The 16,259-nt window shown below is 41.2% G+C and overlaps 1 protein-coding gene across 1 annotated transcript in view; it reads right to left on the bottom strand.

Annotated features, from left to right (window-relative positions):
• Window positions 1-9,791, bottom strand: part of MTAP (methylthioadenosine phosphorylase) — a 32,175-nt gene extending 22,384 nt beyond the window's left edge. The window contains exons 1-2 of the mRNA XM_064403345.1: window positions 9,648-9,791; window positions 4,734-4,820 (exon numbers count right to left, since the gene is read on the bottom strand). Coding sequence (XP_064259415.1) covers window positions 4,734-4,820; window positions 9,648-9,683 — 123 coding nt within the window. The 5' untranslated portion in view covers window positions 9,684-9,791. The remainder of the gene's footprint in view (window positions 1-4,733; window positions 4,821-9,647) is intronic.
• Window positions 9,792-16,259: the final 6,468 nt, after the last annotated feature.

Raw genomic sequence — 16,259 nt, forward strand, 5'->3', positions numbered from 1 at the left:
CTCCCTGTAAGGGAGACGCTCCAGACCCTGAATCACCTCTATGGCTCTGCCAGACCCTTTCTAGTGGCTTCTTGTCCTTCTTGTACTGAGGAACTCGGAACTCAACACAGCACTCCAGATGTAGACTCAACAGGGCCAGGCAAAGGGGGAATCACAGCCCTTGACCTGCTGGCCATGCTCTAGCTGCTGAACCCCAGGATAGCACTGGATCTCCTGACTGCAAAGGTGAACTTGTCATCCACCCCCCAGGTTCTTTTCCACAGAGCTGCTTTCCAGCAGGTTAGCCCCCAGCTGTGCTGGTACTTGGGATTATTCCCACCCCAGGTGGGAATTCAACCCCAGGTGCAGGATTCTAAACTTGCCCTTATTAAATCCCATTTCTCCAGACTAAGGTCTCTCAGAGTGGCAGAAAAGCCTTTGGGTGTGTCAGCCATTCCCACCAGTTTTGTATCACCTGTAAACTGGCTCAGGGTTCATTCTATCCCTCCATCCAGGTTGCTTGTAAAGAGACTGAATAGCTGGATCAACTATTGATATAAAGTTATAGAAAAAGATATTTCAAACTACATGTTAACTATGCAACACAGCTAATGCATACTTTCATTCTGCTTTCTTTCTCCTGCTACTTCTTTCCAAGTGCTGTACCTTTCTACTATTATCTCAGTCATAGCCAGGAAAACTTTCAATGGAACAATTTGAAATCAAAGCTCTAATACAGTATTTTAAAAGGATGACTTAATAAAAGGTCCAATAAAAAGTTCTCAAACACTAAAAATTCATAAATGTCTTTAACTACTTCCCTCTTTTCAGAAAATACAAGTCAGATATATATTGCTCATTGTTGCAAAACAGAAAAGAAATGATAGAACCCTGGGCAACCAACCCCAAATTATTACAATAACAAACAATCAGAACAAATCCCCTTTGTCTATAATGTTAATATGCATAAAGTACTGTTCATGTGGTGTCTACAGAATTAATTTTTCCCTTGGTCTCACCAAAGAGGCTAGCTCGAACAGAAACAGAATGAATACAGAACACTTATGATGAAAAAGTACTTCAGAGGTTCTGCAATCCTCTGATCAACCTGTGACCTAGTTTAGGAACCAAACAATGTACATTGTTTTGGGGAGGTAGAAGAGGAGATTAAGTATTATGTTACATGGTCGCGTTTTCCTGATGCATCAGGTTTTCCCGATGCAAGCAAAAAACGCTCAACTGAAAGGTGAAACTACCCCCTGCTTTGTTTGTCAGATATATTTATAACCAGAAAAAAACTGCATCCGTAGAATAATTTTCTACAGTGGGAAGATCTCTTGCCCAGCAGGGAAGGTGATTCAGAATCAAGATCCATCATCCAGAACAGAAGAGAATGTAGCTGAAAATATATTCTGAACAAAGCTTTTTAGGAACTTCAGAATTCAGTGAAGAAGATAAAATTGCTTGGAACAGCATCTAATATCCTGTAGGAGACTAATATTTTCCATATCTGGAGATAGGATGTCAAAAGGTTTTGGGATATTTTCCACAGAATATGAAATTTTTGATGTATGGAAAATGACTGACGCCAAGGAGAAAAGAAGCTGGAATATTAAGAGCTGTTAGCTTACTCAGTTTTTTAAAAAAACTATTGTTTCTGCATTTTCACTATAACTAATGTAACTTGATAGATCATAGAGGACCAATGTCAACCTAGGGAACAGCAAAAAACAGTCATAATAGTTTCCTTTGAACTCTTACATTTTTCCCATATTCCCTAATGCTAAATTTTGTAGTTAAATGATTCTTAGGATTCAAGAAGGCCAAAGCAGAAGACAATTCAAGGACTCTGTATGAAGAAAAAGGAAGCTATTATTAATGTTTTAAAAGAAAACAGAATTTTTCATCAAAGAAAAATCTGTTTTGCTGCTGTTAAATGTCAAAGGTGCCAAGGAACATCTACCCCAGAAAGTTTTTCAGTCAAAAATCTTTTGGTACAAGTTTCCTTGTTTAGAAACTTGAGAATTAAAGATTTAAGTGAAGTGGAATTGTATGCTTTGCATTTTTATGCAGAAGGAAATGGACACACATTCTAGTAACTGTGCCTTGCAATTTCATTTAGACATTCATTCATCCATTCTCATTCTTCCTAGTTTTGCTTGAACTAAATAGGTTGATATTTCATCTCTGTTTCTCTCAGGAAATCAAAGACCACAAAGTTACAAAGTTTATTTAAATTAAGCCCTTTACTTCTTAAAATTTCAGGCAGATTATCTCTCCACTGATTTCACAGCTCTATGAAAAAGTATCTTTATGGCAGAAAAGTCCCAATTTGGTATTACTCCAGTAACAATCAAGAACAAAACATAACTTTAGGAAAAAATAGTAACAAACAGTAAACTTCTAAACTTTTCCAGGCATACTTAAATAAAAATAAAACTGTCCTCTTGCATTCAGCAACAGCTGTTCCTCTCAATTATGTTGCTCTAAAATGAGTTGTAGGTTATGTAACACCTCCTTCCTGAATACTAAATAGTTTCAGCAGCAAAGTAAGTGAATATTGATCCACCTAATAATACTAATTGAATTTGAGGCTTTTTTCTGCTTCAATCAAATTCCATTGCAGTTTGCACAACTGTAACTTATGGACTAAGCTCTGCACATCTTACACAAAGGCTGATCCATCAGCTGCTGAACTGGAAACTGCATTCAGCGGATGAAGTTAATGTGATTCTTTACAGGAGGAAATCTACATGAATCAAGCATCAGGTCAATGGCCTGATTATCAGAAGTTCAGATTCTACAGAGAGAAAGAAGGAAGACAGGCCATTACAGGTAAAAGGATAAAAGCCTGTTTGGCTGTGCTATCTTTCTTTGACTGACCTGATTCCATTCAGGTCAGCTTAACCATCCCATTTTAACTCAGGACATTATCTGGAATTCAGGCTTGGATCCATATAATGGTATCTCAGTTCTATTCTCATCTCCCTCACACAAAGAAAAAATATTCACGAGCCCTTTTTCTTTAAGTTCAGCCTATGCTAAATGTGTAACATGCAGGCTCAGACACAGGCAGTCCATTGAGCAAGGTCTCTAACAATCCACAACAGGCACCAACATTAATTTTTCTTCTATTTATGTTGCATTCTGTGAAGAACACAGAAAAATAATTATACTAGATAATCTACTACTAGTTCAAAAAAAATAGTAAAAAAGTCTTCCATACAAACCAATGGTGCATGGCTGATGAAGATTATTTCACTCCTTCATGGAGGAGCCATCCTGCAAGTATTCCCACTCTTCTCAGGAATACTGAACCCTACTGTAGACCACTTACTGCACTGCATTCCCCAAGAAGTTGCATTCCCCAAATCCTGTGGCACCTCAAAGCTGTGACAGAACAGATCTTCAAATGCTGTGCTGCCACTGTGCCCTTAACTCTGGAACAGAACCCTGTGAGGGAGAAGTGTTCCATCTGTCCTGGATAGGAAAGCTTCAGTTAGTATCTGCTACAAGCATAGTATTACTTCTGCTTTGTCAGCAGTCTCCAAACACATCCATGCTGTGATGAACATCCATGATTCTCAAGAAACAGGGCATGGAATGGTAATTGGTTTGGTTTAGCCAGTTGATTCCCCTTCAGACCAAAGCTGGCTACTGTTGGAAACCGGAGTAAAGAAAACAGAGCAGGTAGGTTCCCTTCATTCTATTATAATTTTTAACTAATTCTGAAAGAGGATAGAAAAGTCAAATGCATTCTTCTGATTATGTCTTTACTTCCTTTAATATACTTCCCCTTCCTAATGGTGTGGATACAAACTCCTCTTGCTCTTTACACTCCATTTTAAACCATTTTCAAGTGAAGGCATGGATTCAGTTTTCAATCACACACCATGCCACTGAGTTTTCTGCCAAGCTTCCAGTCACAAAATAGCACTTGCTACCAGATGCCATATTTTTTTGTATGTATACCAGCATACTCTGGCAGACTGAATAAGATATAATTCCAATGGCAATTATAAAACACCCAGACTCCCCAAGTCCTATGACACAATTACCTAAGTTCCAATTCTTCTATGAGCTTTGTGTGACAACTAGAACATCTCTCCCCCTTGACTTCCTGCCTATAAAACTCCCTCCTCCTTTGTCTTGCCTGCTTGTACTATAAATGCTTTGTGCCAGGAATTACCCTTCAAAATGCACCCAGCACTGTGTATAGACCAACAGCCCTAGCCACCACTCCCTTCTGCTAAGGAAAGGGACAGAAGCAATGTAAAGGAGAATTGTTCAGGTGTACCAGTCTCACAAACACAGTTTCAGAGCTTAATTTTTATGTGGCTATAAGCTTGATCTTACATTGGCATATAGAACATAATTCATCAATTACAGGGAAAATGGTGTCTCATATACCTCAAAGGAGAGTTTTCTGCAATTCAGAAAGGTGACAGATAATACAAGTCATGCACCAGTACAAATTTGAAAGAGAGGACTTATCCCTTGATCGTAAATTCAGCAGTGAGTTCCTAAATTCATCCAATCTACAAATGAGAAGAGGTATAGTCTCCTTTGCACATCATCTTTGCAATAATACTTTGTTTTTACAAACTAAGAATCCCACAATACATAGCAATTAAAAACAGTTGTGCCAGCAGCTCCTTTATATATTCGTTTATCATTCTGAAAATTCTTAAAGCATACAAACTTCTTGAAAATTGGCAAAAAGATTCGATAATAAATAAAAAGGTTATACAGACCTTGCCATAAGGAGTGTCAACATATTTTTCTGTTCTTCCTTCTAAGATATCCGGATCATCCAGGCCAGTTCCACCAATAATTCCAATCTTAGACAGAAAGTACATGTTAGTCTTCTTGCAATTCACATTTAACTGCATGCTTGAAAAACTAACCAGGCAGCTACAAAATGTATCTTCTCAAGATGAGGACAGACAACAGATCAACAAAGCATAGTATGCCCACCACACTTTTCCAGAATGCAAATTCAAATACCTGATTTTAAACAACTGTATTTACCTTGCTAATTTCTTACCCCATGATTCTCTTCTTTAAGATACCAAATTAATAAAGCTATGAAAAAAATGCACAAAGATGTGCCATTAAACAATTATTTCCAGTATAAAAATTAAGACTATTTGGGAATGCCTGTAATGAGTGAGACATACATGTAGAAAGCCCATTAAAACAAAGGCTTTTTGTTTATAGAGACAAAAAGTCTTACGTATAACCACCATACTGAATATCAGGCTGTCATGTTTTTAAGCCCAGCTGGAAGTTAAGCAGCACACAGCTACTTGCTAAAACCTTGCTTCTTTCCTCTTGCCCTCTGGTGGAACAGGGAGTGGAATCAAGATATAAGATTGATTGATATAAGGAAAGTTTAATAACTGAAAATAAAATAAAATGTTATAATAAGGGTAAATTATAGTAATAATAATAAAAAAAGGGAAAAACTAGTGATGCACAAGACAATTGCTTTGCACCCATTGACTGATGCCAGACCCCATTCCCCAAACCAGAATGGCCACCCTCTGGGTAACTCGCTCAGTTTATATAGTGGGCATGATGTCCCATGGTGTGGAATATCCCTTCAATCACTTTAGGTCACCTGTCCCAGCTATGCTCCCTCCCAGTTTTGTTTGAGACAGGGAAAAAAGAAGTCCTTGATTTAGGAGTAACATGACTTAGCAAAACCCAAAATATCAGTGTGTTATCAACATCATTCTCATTCTGAATCCAAAATACAGCACTGGAACAGCTACTGAGATGAAACTAACTTTACGAGAGCCGTAACCAGGACATAAACATTTCCATATGGTATTATACCTCCAAAAGAAAGAAAACTATGGAAAAAAATTCGCTTCCTCTGCTGACTCGACAAATTTCAAAGGTTTCCCAACTAAAATCCCTGTTGTGTTTTGATTTGCCTGTGATTGCATATTCCAGCTAAGAAAAATGCATCTGATTTTTCCTGTTTCTAGTTCATAATTGAAAAGTAACTTGGTTTTTGTCTCTCTAGGGATAATTAGATTTTCAATCAAGTCAAGCTTTTTCTTGAGTTCAGAACTCTTACAACTCTTTGGATGGAACTGTTATTGTCAAGCTTTTCAACTGAAAGCTTAATAATGGTACTTAAAAGTGATGTCACCATTTATCACACACAGAGAAAAAGAGTGCTTTTTTTTTTTTCTTCAATGTGACCAGTTGTTGCAAAGTTCACATCACTTTCAAGTTGAATACATATCATGACTGATTTGCTTTAAAATCTGAACCTTTCCGATGTAACTTATTACCACGAAGACTGAAAACTTCCCAAGTAAAACCTCCAGACTCCAACATACAAAACCCTCCTTCCACAACACACTGAGAGCTGCCTCACACTCCAGCTTTTTCTTACTTTCACATTCGTAGAGACCCCATCTGTTCAACCACTGCATTAGCTGGCTCATTAAGCGCTTCTTTTCAACAATGAGAGGCTCTGTGGTCTTGGTTACAAATAAACACCTCTCTAACAAAGCTTTCCACAACCGGTGGTGCAAACGCCGATACATGAGATGGTTTCAACCGGGCTCCTACTGCCTTCTGCTACCCCCCTGTGGAGCACGAGAATAAGTGCAAAGGCTGACAGCAGCGCTAGCCCACATACTCTGACCCGGAACACACACACAAGCTTCAGGGAAGACCTAGACCACTGTTTGCAGTAATACTGATTGGTCTGTTCCCGTGTTACTCGCGTTGCTTAGCTATCACAAAAGTTCTGACTCGGATTGCTCATGAAAATCCTGAAAATTACATACACTTTAGGATGAATAACGAATTGCCTTAAGAATTGTGAAAGGTATGAAACAGGAACAACCACAAAACTCAAAATCAAGAAAAGACTATCTTTAACACTGGTCATGCATATATTCAGTAAACACTGATAATTGCTACATTGCCAGAGGACAGGACCAAAATGGTGCCTTTTTTTTTTTTTCAATCTGGGAAAAAAAAAGGGTTCCTTCAGTTACTTTATTGGTTTTATCTGGGTATAACACTTGTTTACTAATGTACTATGACTTAGGATTCAAAAGGGAACTAAACTTTTACATCTAGCAAAATGAAAGTTGTTGGGACTGAGGAAAAATGTGCAATGCTGGAGAGAGCAGCTACAGATGCACAACATAAAAGTTACTTTGGAACTGCAGTGCTTTAAAGTTATTATAAACACACAGATGCATCACAATAACAAACAGACTGTTCCCGTACAGAAAGCAGCACGCCTGGCCTGTGGCAGCACAGGCCTGGTGTGGTTGCTCTCAAATTTGCTCTCAGGCTCCATAACCCAGAGGCTGCAGCAGCACCAATACCTACTTCGCTGCACTGTTCAGTTCCTGCTCAGGCTTTCACACCAATAGCCAAACTGTCAGAAACTGCAGACTGCAGTGAGCTTGCAAAATATTCACAGCTCCCAGGATGCAGAACCCAAAGCACAGAAGACCTAGACTATGTTGAGTTTGCTGTGCTTTCTTACCCACTGCAATCTTACCACAGTGGCAGGCTGGACAACCCTCAGGCCACCTGAGGCAACACTGGCTAGAGAAATGCTGAGCTCACTTGTAATTCCCTGGAGAGCGACTTCAGTGGAAGGACAGTTAGGCAGCAGAGATTTTTTAACCAGCTGCTTCTCCGACCACGTAAGGTCAACTTGGAGCTGGCAGCTTTAATCCTACAATTAATTTTACCTGGCAATTATTTTTCCTCCAGTTTACATGATCTACAAATACTATTTGTATCTGGGAATTAGACAGAAAAATCTGATTCTATACTAAATTCTGCTTTCCAAACCTCCTAGTGAATTATCCAAATGAATGCAAATGCTCTAAGCTCAGTGGGAGAGATACCCTACATCCTGGTTCTGGGTAGGGCAGGATTAATTTTTGCCGTAGTCTGGGAGGGCCATGACTAGGACCTGGAGGTTATTCTACATGACTTCCTATCATTTTCCAAAAACAGGGGAAGGGGTTAGGGTAGCAGGACAATTAGGTATTTTTGGGCTCTGCATAGTGGTGAGCAGTTGCGTATTAGCTGCTCACCTCTCTTGGTTATATAATTGTTGTCACTGTTTTTCTGATCTCGTTGTTTCCAGTAAATTGTTCTTATCACAAGCCATGATCTTCACCTTTTGTGCCTCCAACTCTCCTCTCATTCTGCCGCAGGGAATGGGGAGATGTGTGGTTTGGAGTGGATTCAGTGGAAACAGTAAACTGGACAGCATTATGTCTAAACTACAATACCCCCGTCAGGGGCACTGACTTCTATTTCCAGCCACCAGCCCAGGAGCTGAACATATGGGAAGGCAGAGAGGATGTGACCAAGGAAGAACAGTTTTACCTTTCCTCAAAAGCCAGAGAACTGACCTCACACCTAGGAATGACTTGGAGAATGGAAAGATGTAAGACTGTATTCTCCATTCCAGACTTTGCATCCTACAAAGGCACACGAAGGATACAACTCATAAAATTTAATGGAGCCTGTATCAAAGGTTATCTGGAATTAAATCTCAAGTAGAATGGCATTACAATAGTGTGAATCTCAAACAGTGGATGAAGAGCAACAGAAGTGAAACCTAACAAAAAGTTATGACATCAGTAACTACAAAAATCAAACTAATTTCTCTGTCAAAGTCCAAGTAACAATCACACTGAAGTGTATGCCTTTCTTCATGTGGTGTTTGGTGAACTTCTCCAAGGTTTAAGGGAAAGGCATAGAGGTATCAGTGCAGTAACAGCCTACACCAGTTCATCTGTGGGTCTTAAACACTAGTACATATCATGATCACCTGTGGGTCTTCTTGACAACTAACCAGCAGCAAACCCTTCTGTATGCCTCTCTTCCATTTTGGGGACACTGAGGAAGGGACGAGGATGGCATTACAAATAATTTTGCTTAAAAGGACACAAACATCAAGCTGGATATAAGTAACACTTAAGAGAATAAATCTGTACACTGAAGACAGGTACTAACTGTTTTCTACACCCAAAAGGACTGGGATTTTTCTACTTCATGGCAGAAAAATAATGCACAGTTTGTGAAAACTCAAATTTCAGCCTGAGCACGGGCCTGCTCGCCCCAGGTGCCATCAGCGCTCTAAGCAACTCCTCAAACACACAAGAAATGAGTCTCAAGAGAGGAAGTTCTGCACTGCTTACTTCTGCCAAAGCTTGGAGTTCCGAGCACGTTTTAAAACAGAGCCATTTAAAAAAAAAAAAAGAAAAAAAAAAAAAGAAAAAAAAAAAAAAAAAAAAAAGAAAAAAGGTCTCTTCCGGGACGGCCGCGGGCGCCCCTGCCCGGGCCAGGGCGGCGGAGCGCTCGGGCGGGCGCGGCCCCCGCGCTCCCGGGCGCGCTCCCGACAGGCGGCGCAGCAGGAGGGTGGCAAGGCGGCAGGAAGCGGGGAAAGACGCAGCGGGCAGGAGGGAGGGCAGGAGGAAGGAAGGAAGGAAGCAAGCAAGGAAGCAAAGAAGGCAGCGGCTCTCGGCACGCGCTCGGCAGCGGCACGGCTCCCGCCATCTGGCTCCCGCAGCCGCGCCGAGACGGCGGCGGGGAGGGTTTGCGGGCGACGACGGACGCCGCGCCCTGCCTCCTGAGGCGGCTCTGGGCGGAAGCACGCTTACCTTCACGGGCACCGAGGCGGCAGCGGCGGCGGCCATGCTGGCGGGAGGGCGGGGCGGGGCCGCGGGGCCGCGCTCAGCCCGCCGGGGGAGGGCGCTCCCCGCCGCCAGGGGGCAGCACCCGCCCGCGCAGCGGCCCCGGGCGGCGCGCGAGGGTCAGGGGAGCCGTGCCGGGCCGTGCGGGGAATGGGAGCCGTGCCGGGCCGTGCGGGGAATGGGAGCCGTGCCGGGCCGTGCGGGGAATGGGAGCCGTGCCGGGCCGTGAGGGCAATGGGAGCCGTGCCGTGAGGGGAATGGGAGCCGTGCCGGGCCGTGCGGGTCAGGGGAGCCGTGCCGGGCCGTGAGGGGAATGGGAGCCGTGCCGGGCCGTGAGGGGAATGGGAGCCGTGCCGGGCCGTGCGGGGAATGGGAGCCGTGCCGGGCCGTGAGGGGAATGGGAGCCGTGCCGGGCCGTGCGGGTCAGGGGAGCCGTGCCGGGCCGTGAGGGGAATGGGAGCCGTGCCGGGCCGTGCGGGGAATGGGAGCCGTGCCGGGCCGTGAGGGCAATGGGAGCCGTGCCGGGCCGTGCGGGGAATGGGAGCCGTGCCGGGCCGTGAGGGCAGTGGGAGCCGTGCCGGGCGTAACGCCGCAAACCCGGCTTGCTGGCTCCTTAATGCTTCCGACCTGCGAGCCTGGGAGCCTCCGCTGCGCGGAGCCGCAGTGGTGCTGCGGGGAGTGTGATGGAAGTAGTTTGTGTGCTTGAAGGTGAAGCTGTGTGCTCAGGTTGCCAAGCCCTGGCTCGGTCTCTCTGAAAACGTAGTTGTCAAAGGGTCTGTATTTCAATCGGACCACCTTTCCGTATTCCTGGAAACAGCGGCTTATTTGACTTCGCCCCCCCGCGATTCAAATCCTTGAATTTGCCAGCAGAGGTGGAGCTAAACTGCACCACAAAATCCCTGAAGAAAAAAGTCAGTAACGTGAAGAGAAAAAGTGCTAATTAGCCCTGGAGTGCCAGAAACGGCAAAAGACTTAAATTCTAACTCTAACCCACATGAACATTCCTAATTTAGAATATTTTTAACTAAGTAAAAGAGGTTTGTTTTAAATAAAAAAAATTGATTAATTTAGAGCTTTAATGTACTCTGAATTAAGGGTTGTCTCTTCAATACCTAAAAAGATGTCTGAGAACAAACTGGAGCACATTTTGCAAAAATAAAATAGTTCTTGAAGCACAGTACACATGTTTAGCTCTCCAAGCTAAATAGAGCTTCAAGTGATAGAAAAAAGATAAACACTTTTATTGTGTATTAATTATTAAGATTTTCCTATCTGTGGTATTTTTCTTGTTGCTACCAGTCCATACATTTAGGAGGAACATTTGTTTTACTGTACCATAATCCTACATGTTGAGACACATCAACAGTTTTTTATATATATTTATACATTTTATTTCTATAAGTATTACAAATTTATATATATATATACATTTATAAAATGTATAGCTTTCAAAACCCACCACTATTTTTGTTAATTGGAAGTACTTGCTTGTAAAAGTGTTTGATACATTTTCTTTGAAGCAATTTTATCGACTGGAGACACCTTGGCCACCCAGGCATGCTATTCCCACGTGCCACTTAACCTGCCTGTTAAAAAACTCACGCATCTGCTGGTGAATCCAGGCTCAGATTCGTCACTGGACACAAGTCCTACATTTTAACTGCTAAGATCTTGGGGTAGTTCCTTGTATACGGAAAGAAATGCATATTCCCAATAACTTAAGGCAGTAGGAGCTAGTGCTGAACTCGTGCTTCAACTGGAAGGTGCTCTCTGTGCAGCTTTAAATACTTTTAAACACTTTTTATTTTTAAACACTTCTTTTTTCAAATGCTGTCTCCGGAGTGTGCTAGCAATCTTGGTACTCTGCTGGAATGTTTGTTACAAAGGCTGAAACTTTCTTACTGCAGGTCAAAATGTAGAACATACTGATAACAAATTTACTTTGGAAAATCGTGATACAATGAGAGAAAGGACATGACTGATTCTACATGTTAACTTCTTCAGTTGAAGTTACGGTTTTTCAGGTGAAGTTGTAGCCAACTTCTTTTATGGCTGCAGTGTGTAGCCATAATACTACAATATGACTGAAGTTCACCACGAATTTCTGGTTCTGTTGAAGGCATATAATCTGCTTTTAGTGTACAGAATCTTTTAACGAATAATTCTTGGCAATTCTTTCTATTTAATCCTACAATTCTCCTCTGCTGAATTACTTATGAAAAGCTTGTTACAGGATTACTAGAGGGGTTGTAATTTCACTTCACAATTCTATTTATGGCATCACAGAAAACAGTACCTTAAAATAAAGTGATAGCTTTGTATTTTCCCAGAGATTGCATTTTGCACTTCATATCCTAAATGATGAACTGTAAATCCATTTATCTGAACAAAAAGGAACAGTTAAATGATGTTTAATTTTTTTCAAAAATAAAATAAATGCACAATTACTTGGAATATCTCTGCTTTGATTTCACACTATTTGTGTTGGTTTTGTCTCATGGGCAGTGTTTCCTTAGCTGAAGTTAAAATAGTGTGTAAAAATAATTTACACATTACACCATTCAAAAAATACAAAAGAACCTTTAGCTGAAAATAGGTAGTTCATGTATCAGATGAATGCCTTTCAAACTTAAAGTTACTTTTCTATGTCTCCATGGAATTTTTGTGGAAGGCTACAGTTAGTCAATACCTGAAAACCCTGAAAGTCCTTAGAAATCTGGGAAGACCTAACAATTTAAGCTCCCCACAGGCATTCTAACAGTTTTGGTCATAGGGCTGACAGAGCTTGGAAACCTTGATTACATGACTAACATGACTGTTAGTGTAAGAAACACTTTAATTACAAAAATAGATATTATTTAGGTAAACATAGAAAGCAGCCTGTGTATAAGAAGACAATTCTTCACAGTACAAACCAAAGCTGAGAAAAGGTCTGTTGTGGGCAATTAGGATGTAGTGACCCTTGGGTTTTAATCCCTCTTCAGACATCAAATACTTTCATCCATATAAGTAATTTAAACCCTGTCCCTCCTGAAGTCAGAATCATGATAGTGATCAACCCCAGCTGTGTTAAGGGGTGTTCAGATTAGCTAGAATCTATCTGTGAGAACGCTTTGAAGATGAAAAGCTCTGTATCAAGGTAAAAGGTCTTACTTTTTTATTACAACAAAAGTTTCTGTAAAGAAATAACAAGTGCTGTGTACACATAGCTGAGCTTTGAATTGCTTTTGCTAATGTTACTTCAAAGAAACAGTATTTGCATGGAAGAAGGGAAAATAAAGCCTCAGTCAAGTCCAGTTTACCTTCTCCATTCATTCTTGCCGATCTCACTGTCAAGAGTTCCCATCATGCTGTACTGCTTGTGGACTTTGTTGTTTCTGCCCTAAAAGTTCACAGAATCTTTTCAATAGTGATGGAATATGTGTACATCACATTAAAAGAAGAGTATTCTGTGTCAGACAAAATCTGACCCCAAAAGGAAGCCCGTATTTGTCATTTGCTCTTACTGTGAAACTGGCTTTCTCTTTCACATTCCATGTTGCTTTCATCTTTGTTCCTGTATACTGGAAACAATTTTCTGGCCCCTGTCCCCAAAATAATGATTTATGATTTCAACTGACTTCAAAGAAAAATTAATTTCTGTGTTTGGTGTTAGGAAAAATAAATAGCATAAATAAGCTTAAGGCCTTGTGTATGAGTGTATCTGAGTCAGGTTCAAGAATATTTGAAAACTTAAGTTTCCAACTCTTTATTGTGATCCACTACCTAAACTGCTAGTTTATTGTTTCTACAGATGTCTTGTGGAGCAGAGTGGTCTGTGAAGCCTCAAAAGCATGCCAGCAAAAGGCTAACTGAGGAAGTTGACCTTTAGCAGGAGTTGAAAACATCTGTCTTTACACTGACTCTGCTGTGGGATTGTGACGCTTTACATTGGTCCATCCATTTGTAAAATGAGCAGTTGGGTTTTCCCTAATTTGAAACAAGTGGAAGTGTCTTGAAGGGACCATTTTAGCAAAACAAACACCAAAAAATTCCTTCTCTTGCATGATTCTTTTCACAAGGAGGAACCATGAAGAAGATGACCTCATCATCTTCAAAGCTGAGATGTGCTTCTTGTGCATGAAATAACCTTAATGCAATGAAGATTGCAGAGTCCACAGACTCTGGCATTTACAAAAAAGAATTTTTCATCTTACAGATAATTTACTGATGTAATAATTCTGAAAGCATCCATGCAAAGAAACACACACTGTGAGTTCAGGTATGTCAAATCTGCAAGATAAGACAGTGGAGTTCGGATACTTGACTTTTGACATCACTGACATAAGCTATTTCAGAAAATAAAATCCAAACCGCAATTATGAGGTCATACTTTTCTTCCTGATTGTAATGTAAGGACTCGAAGTCCCCATTATCTTCAGTGATGTTACAGAGAAAATGGAACCTCAGATCATGTAGGAAATCATTACAGAATATGAGCATTGTTTTAATTAATAGCTGCATTGGTCTGCTATTGTTAAGATGTGAGTGATTCTCTCTAATTTGGTCCACATACCAGTTAATTAGTTTATGTTCATGAAATACATGAGTGCATCTGTATCACCTAAACATAGAAGTGTTTATTAAACTAATGTAGCTGGCTAGAGTAAAAGCTGCCTTCCCATGTGGTCAGCTGGAACTTGCTTCTCTACCACATGCTTCAACTTCTAGCATTTTTTCTAACATACATATCAGCTTAGCTCTCACCACACAGGTATTAAAAGGAGGAGAGTGAAAAAGAGTGGCCTAAGTATTTCATTGGTTTACGCCAAGGTATGGTTACTCAAATCCCAGCTGGATTTTGTCTTCCCATAGCCCTCTTTGACTGCGTCTTGACTTCATGTGCCTTTCTTGGCTCTGCTCAGGCATCACTTCTGAATGGTCTTGATGACTAAAAGTTAGGTTCTGGCCCAGGAGGCACAGTGACTCAGAGGCTGCTTCCCTGCCTCCTCCTGGCCATGGGCATGCAGACACTCACTGCTGACATAATGCATCCTTCAGTTATTACATGCCCATCCCACACAGCTGTGCTCTGGATGGGACCAGAGCTTCACCTTTTTGGTGCCTCTGCCTGCTTCCATTTAGAGGGCTTGCAGTACCATTTCTCTGTGGTTAGATCCCTGGTCCAGCAGGTCCTTTGTGGAGGTGAATAGGTTCTGAGCATTTAACGCTTTGTTCTGAGGTTTGCTGGTGCTTCTAGCCAACATGTGGTGGTTCTGTGCCAAACAAAACCCATAACACTCTTCCATATGTGTCCATTGTAGGTAGAGATGATGTCCTTCAGCAATTTAATTTACCTCAAGCAGCAGCAGAATAGCTCCTTTTTCTTGTGTGTGTGGCTTCTTTGCTAATGTAGCCTGTGTAACAATGTTAGCTAAACTGTGGTGTATGCCACCTTCTAGCTCATCATTCAGCTTTAAATAGCAATTAAATACTAGTTCTTTGCATGTAAAATGAAAAAAGAGGCTTTTTTGATGTCTTCTTTATATCATATATTGCCATCTTCCAAAATAATAAAGGAAGCTTGAGATGAGAAGGTGTCAGGTTAAAATACAATTTAATTCACTAACTATTGTAAAATATTTAGAGGGAAGCTAAAGAGGTATTTAAAATTTTATACCTAATATTTCAGTTGATCTAAGTTTTTCTGGTGTCATAAGACGAGTAACATGAATAACCTAATCAGAGAACATATACTTTCTAGCTGAGTAAAAGGGTAATTCTTTTAATAATGAGTTGATGTCTGCTGGTATCTATTGTCTATGGCATTCATCTCACTGTAGTTTAGAAATATATAATATTTTAAAAACTCATCTCCTAACACCCATATGGGATGGTAAAACTACTTATGAGGGATAGGCTAAAGTGTTGATAAAAAAAAATAGGTGTGTCAAAATACTGAAGATCTCATCTGGTGCTCATTTCTCTAAATAGGTGATCAGTTAATGGAGAGAGCTGCACACCTTGTAGTGTGATCAAAGTACCCCAAATGCCAAGAGAGACATCAGGAGTAACTTTCATGCTGTCCCTGTTACAGTGTGAGTCATTTGGCAAACCTGAGCAGGAGAGCCTTGGTATCACACCAAGTAGTTCTGCTGTGGTCTGCCCATCTGCGAAGAGAAGGTAAAGAATTTCCCAAGATGATTTTTCAGGAAACTTCTCTGGTTCTCAGTCAATCACCAAGGTGCATCCTGAGACATCACTGCCCAGGCATCTGAGTCTCATTCAGTTTCAGGCCACAAGGAAAAACTCTTTGATTGTAACAGGAAATCTCATGCTAAGGAAGCTCCCTGTCCATCCACCCAGGAGCCACTCTGGTAGTCACATTCACACCACCTGAGCTGGGACCCCTTTGCAGCTACATCTCCCACTCACAGTCAGACCAGGATTCCTCACTGGCTCAACCCCAAGTTTCCTATAACAAAGTCTCACATGTCAAGATCCTTAAGATAGTTCTGTCGTGGTGTGATAACTAAATAACAAGGTAACAGCTTGAGCTGGTGCCTCTGAGGAGGGACCCTGAACAAAGGAACCCCTAGG

Source organism: Passer domesticus, chromosome Z (genome assembly GCF_036417665.1).
Source record: "Passer domesticus isolate bPasDom1 chromosome Z, bPasDom1.hap1, whole genome shotgun sequence".
Classification (NCBI taxonomy): domain Eukaryota; kingdom Metazoa; phylum Chordata; class Aves; order Passeriformes; family Passeridae; genus Passer; species Passer domesticus.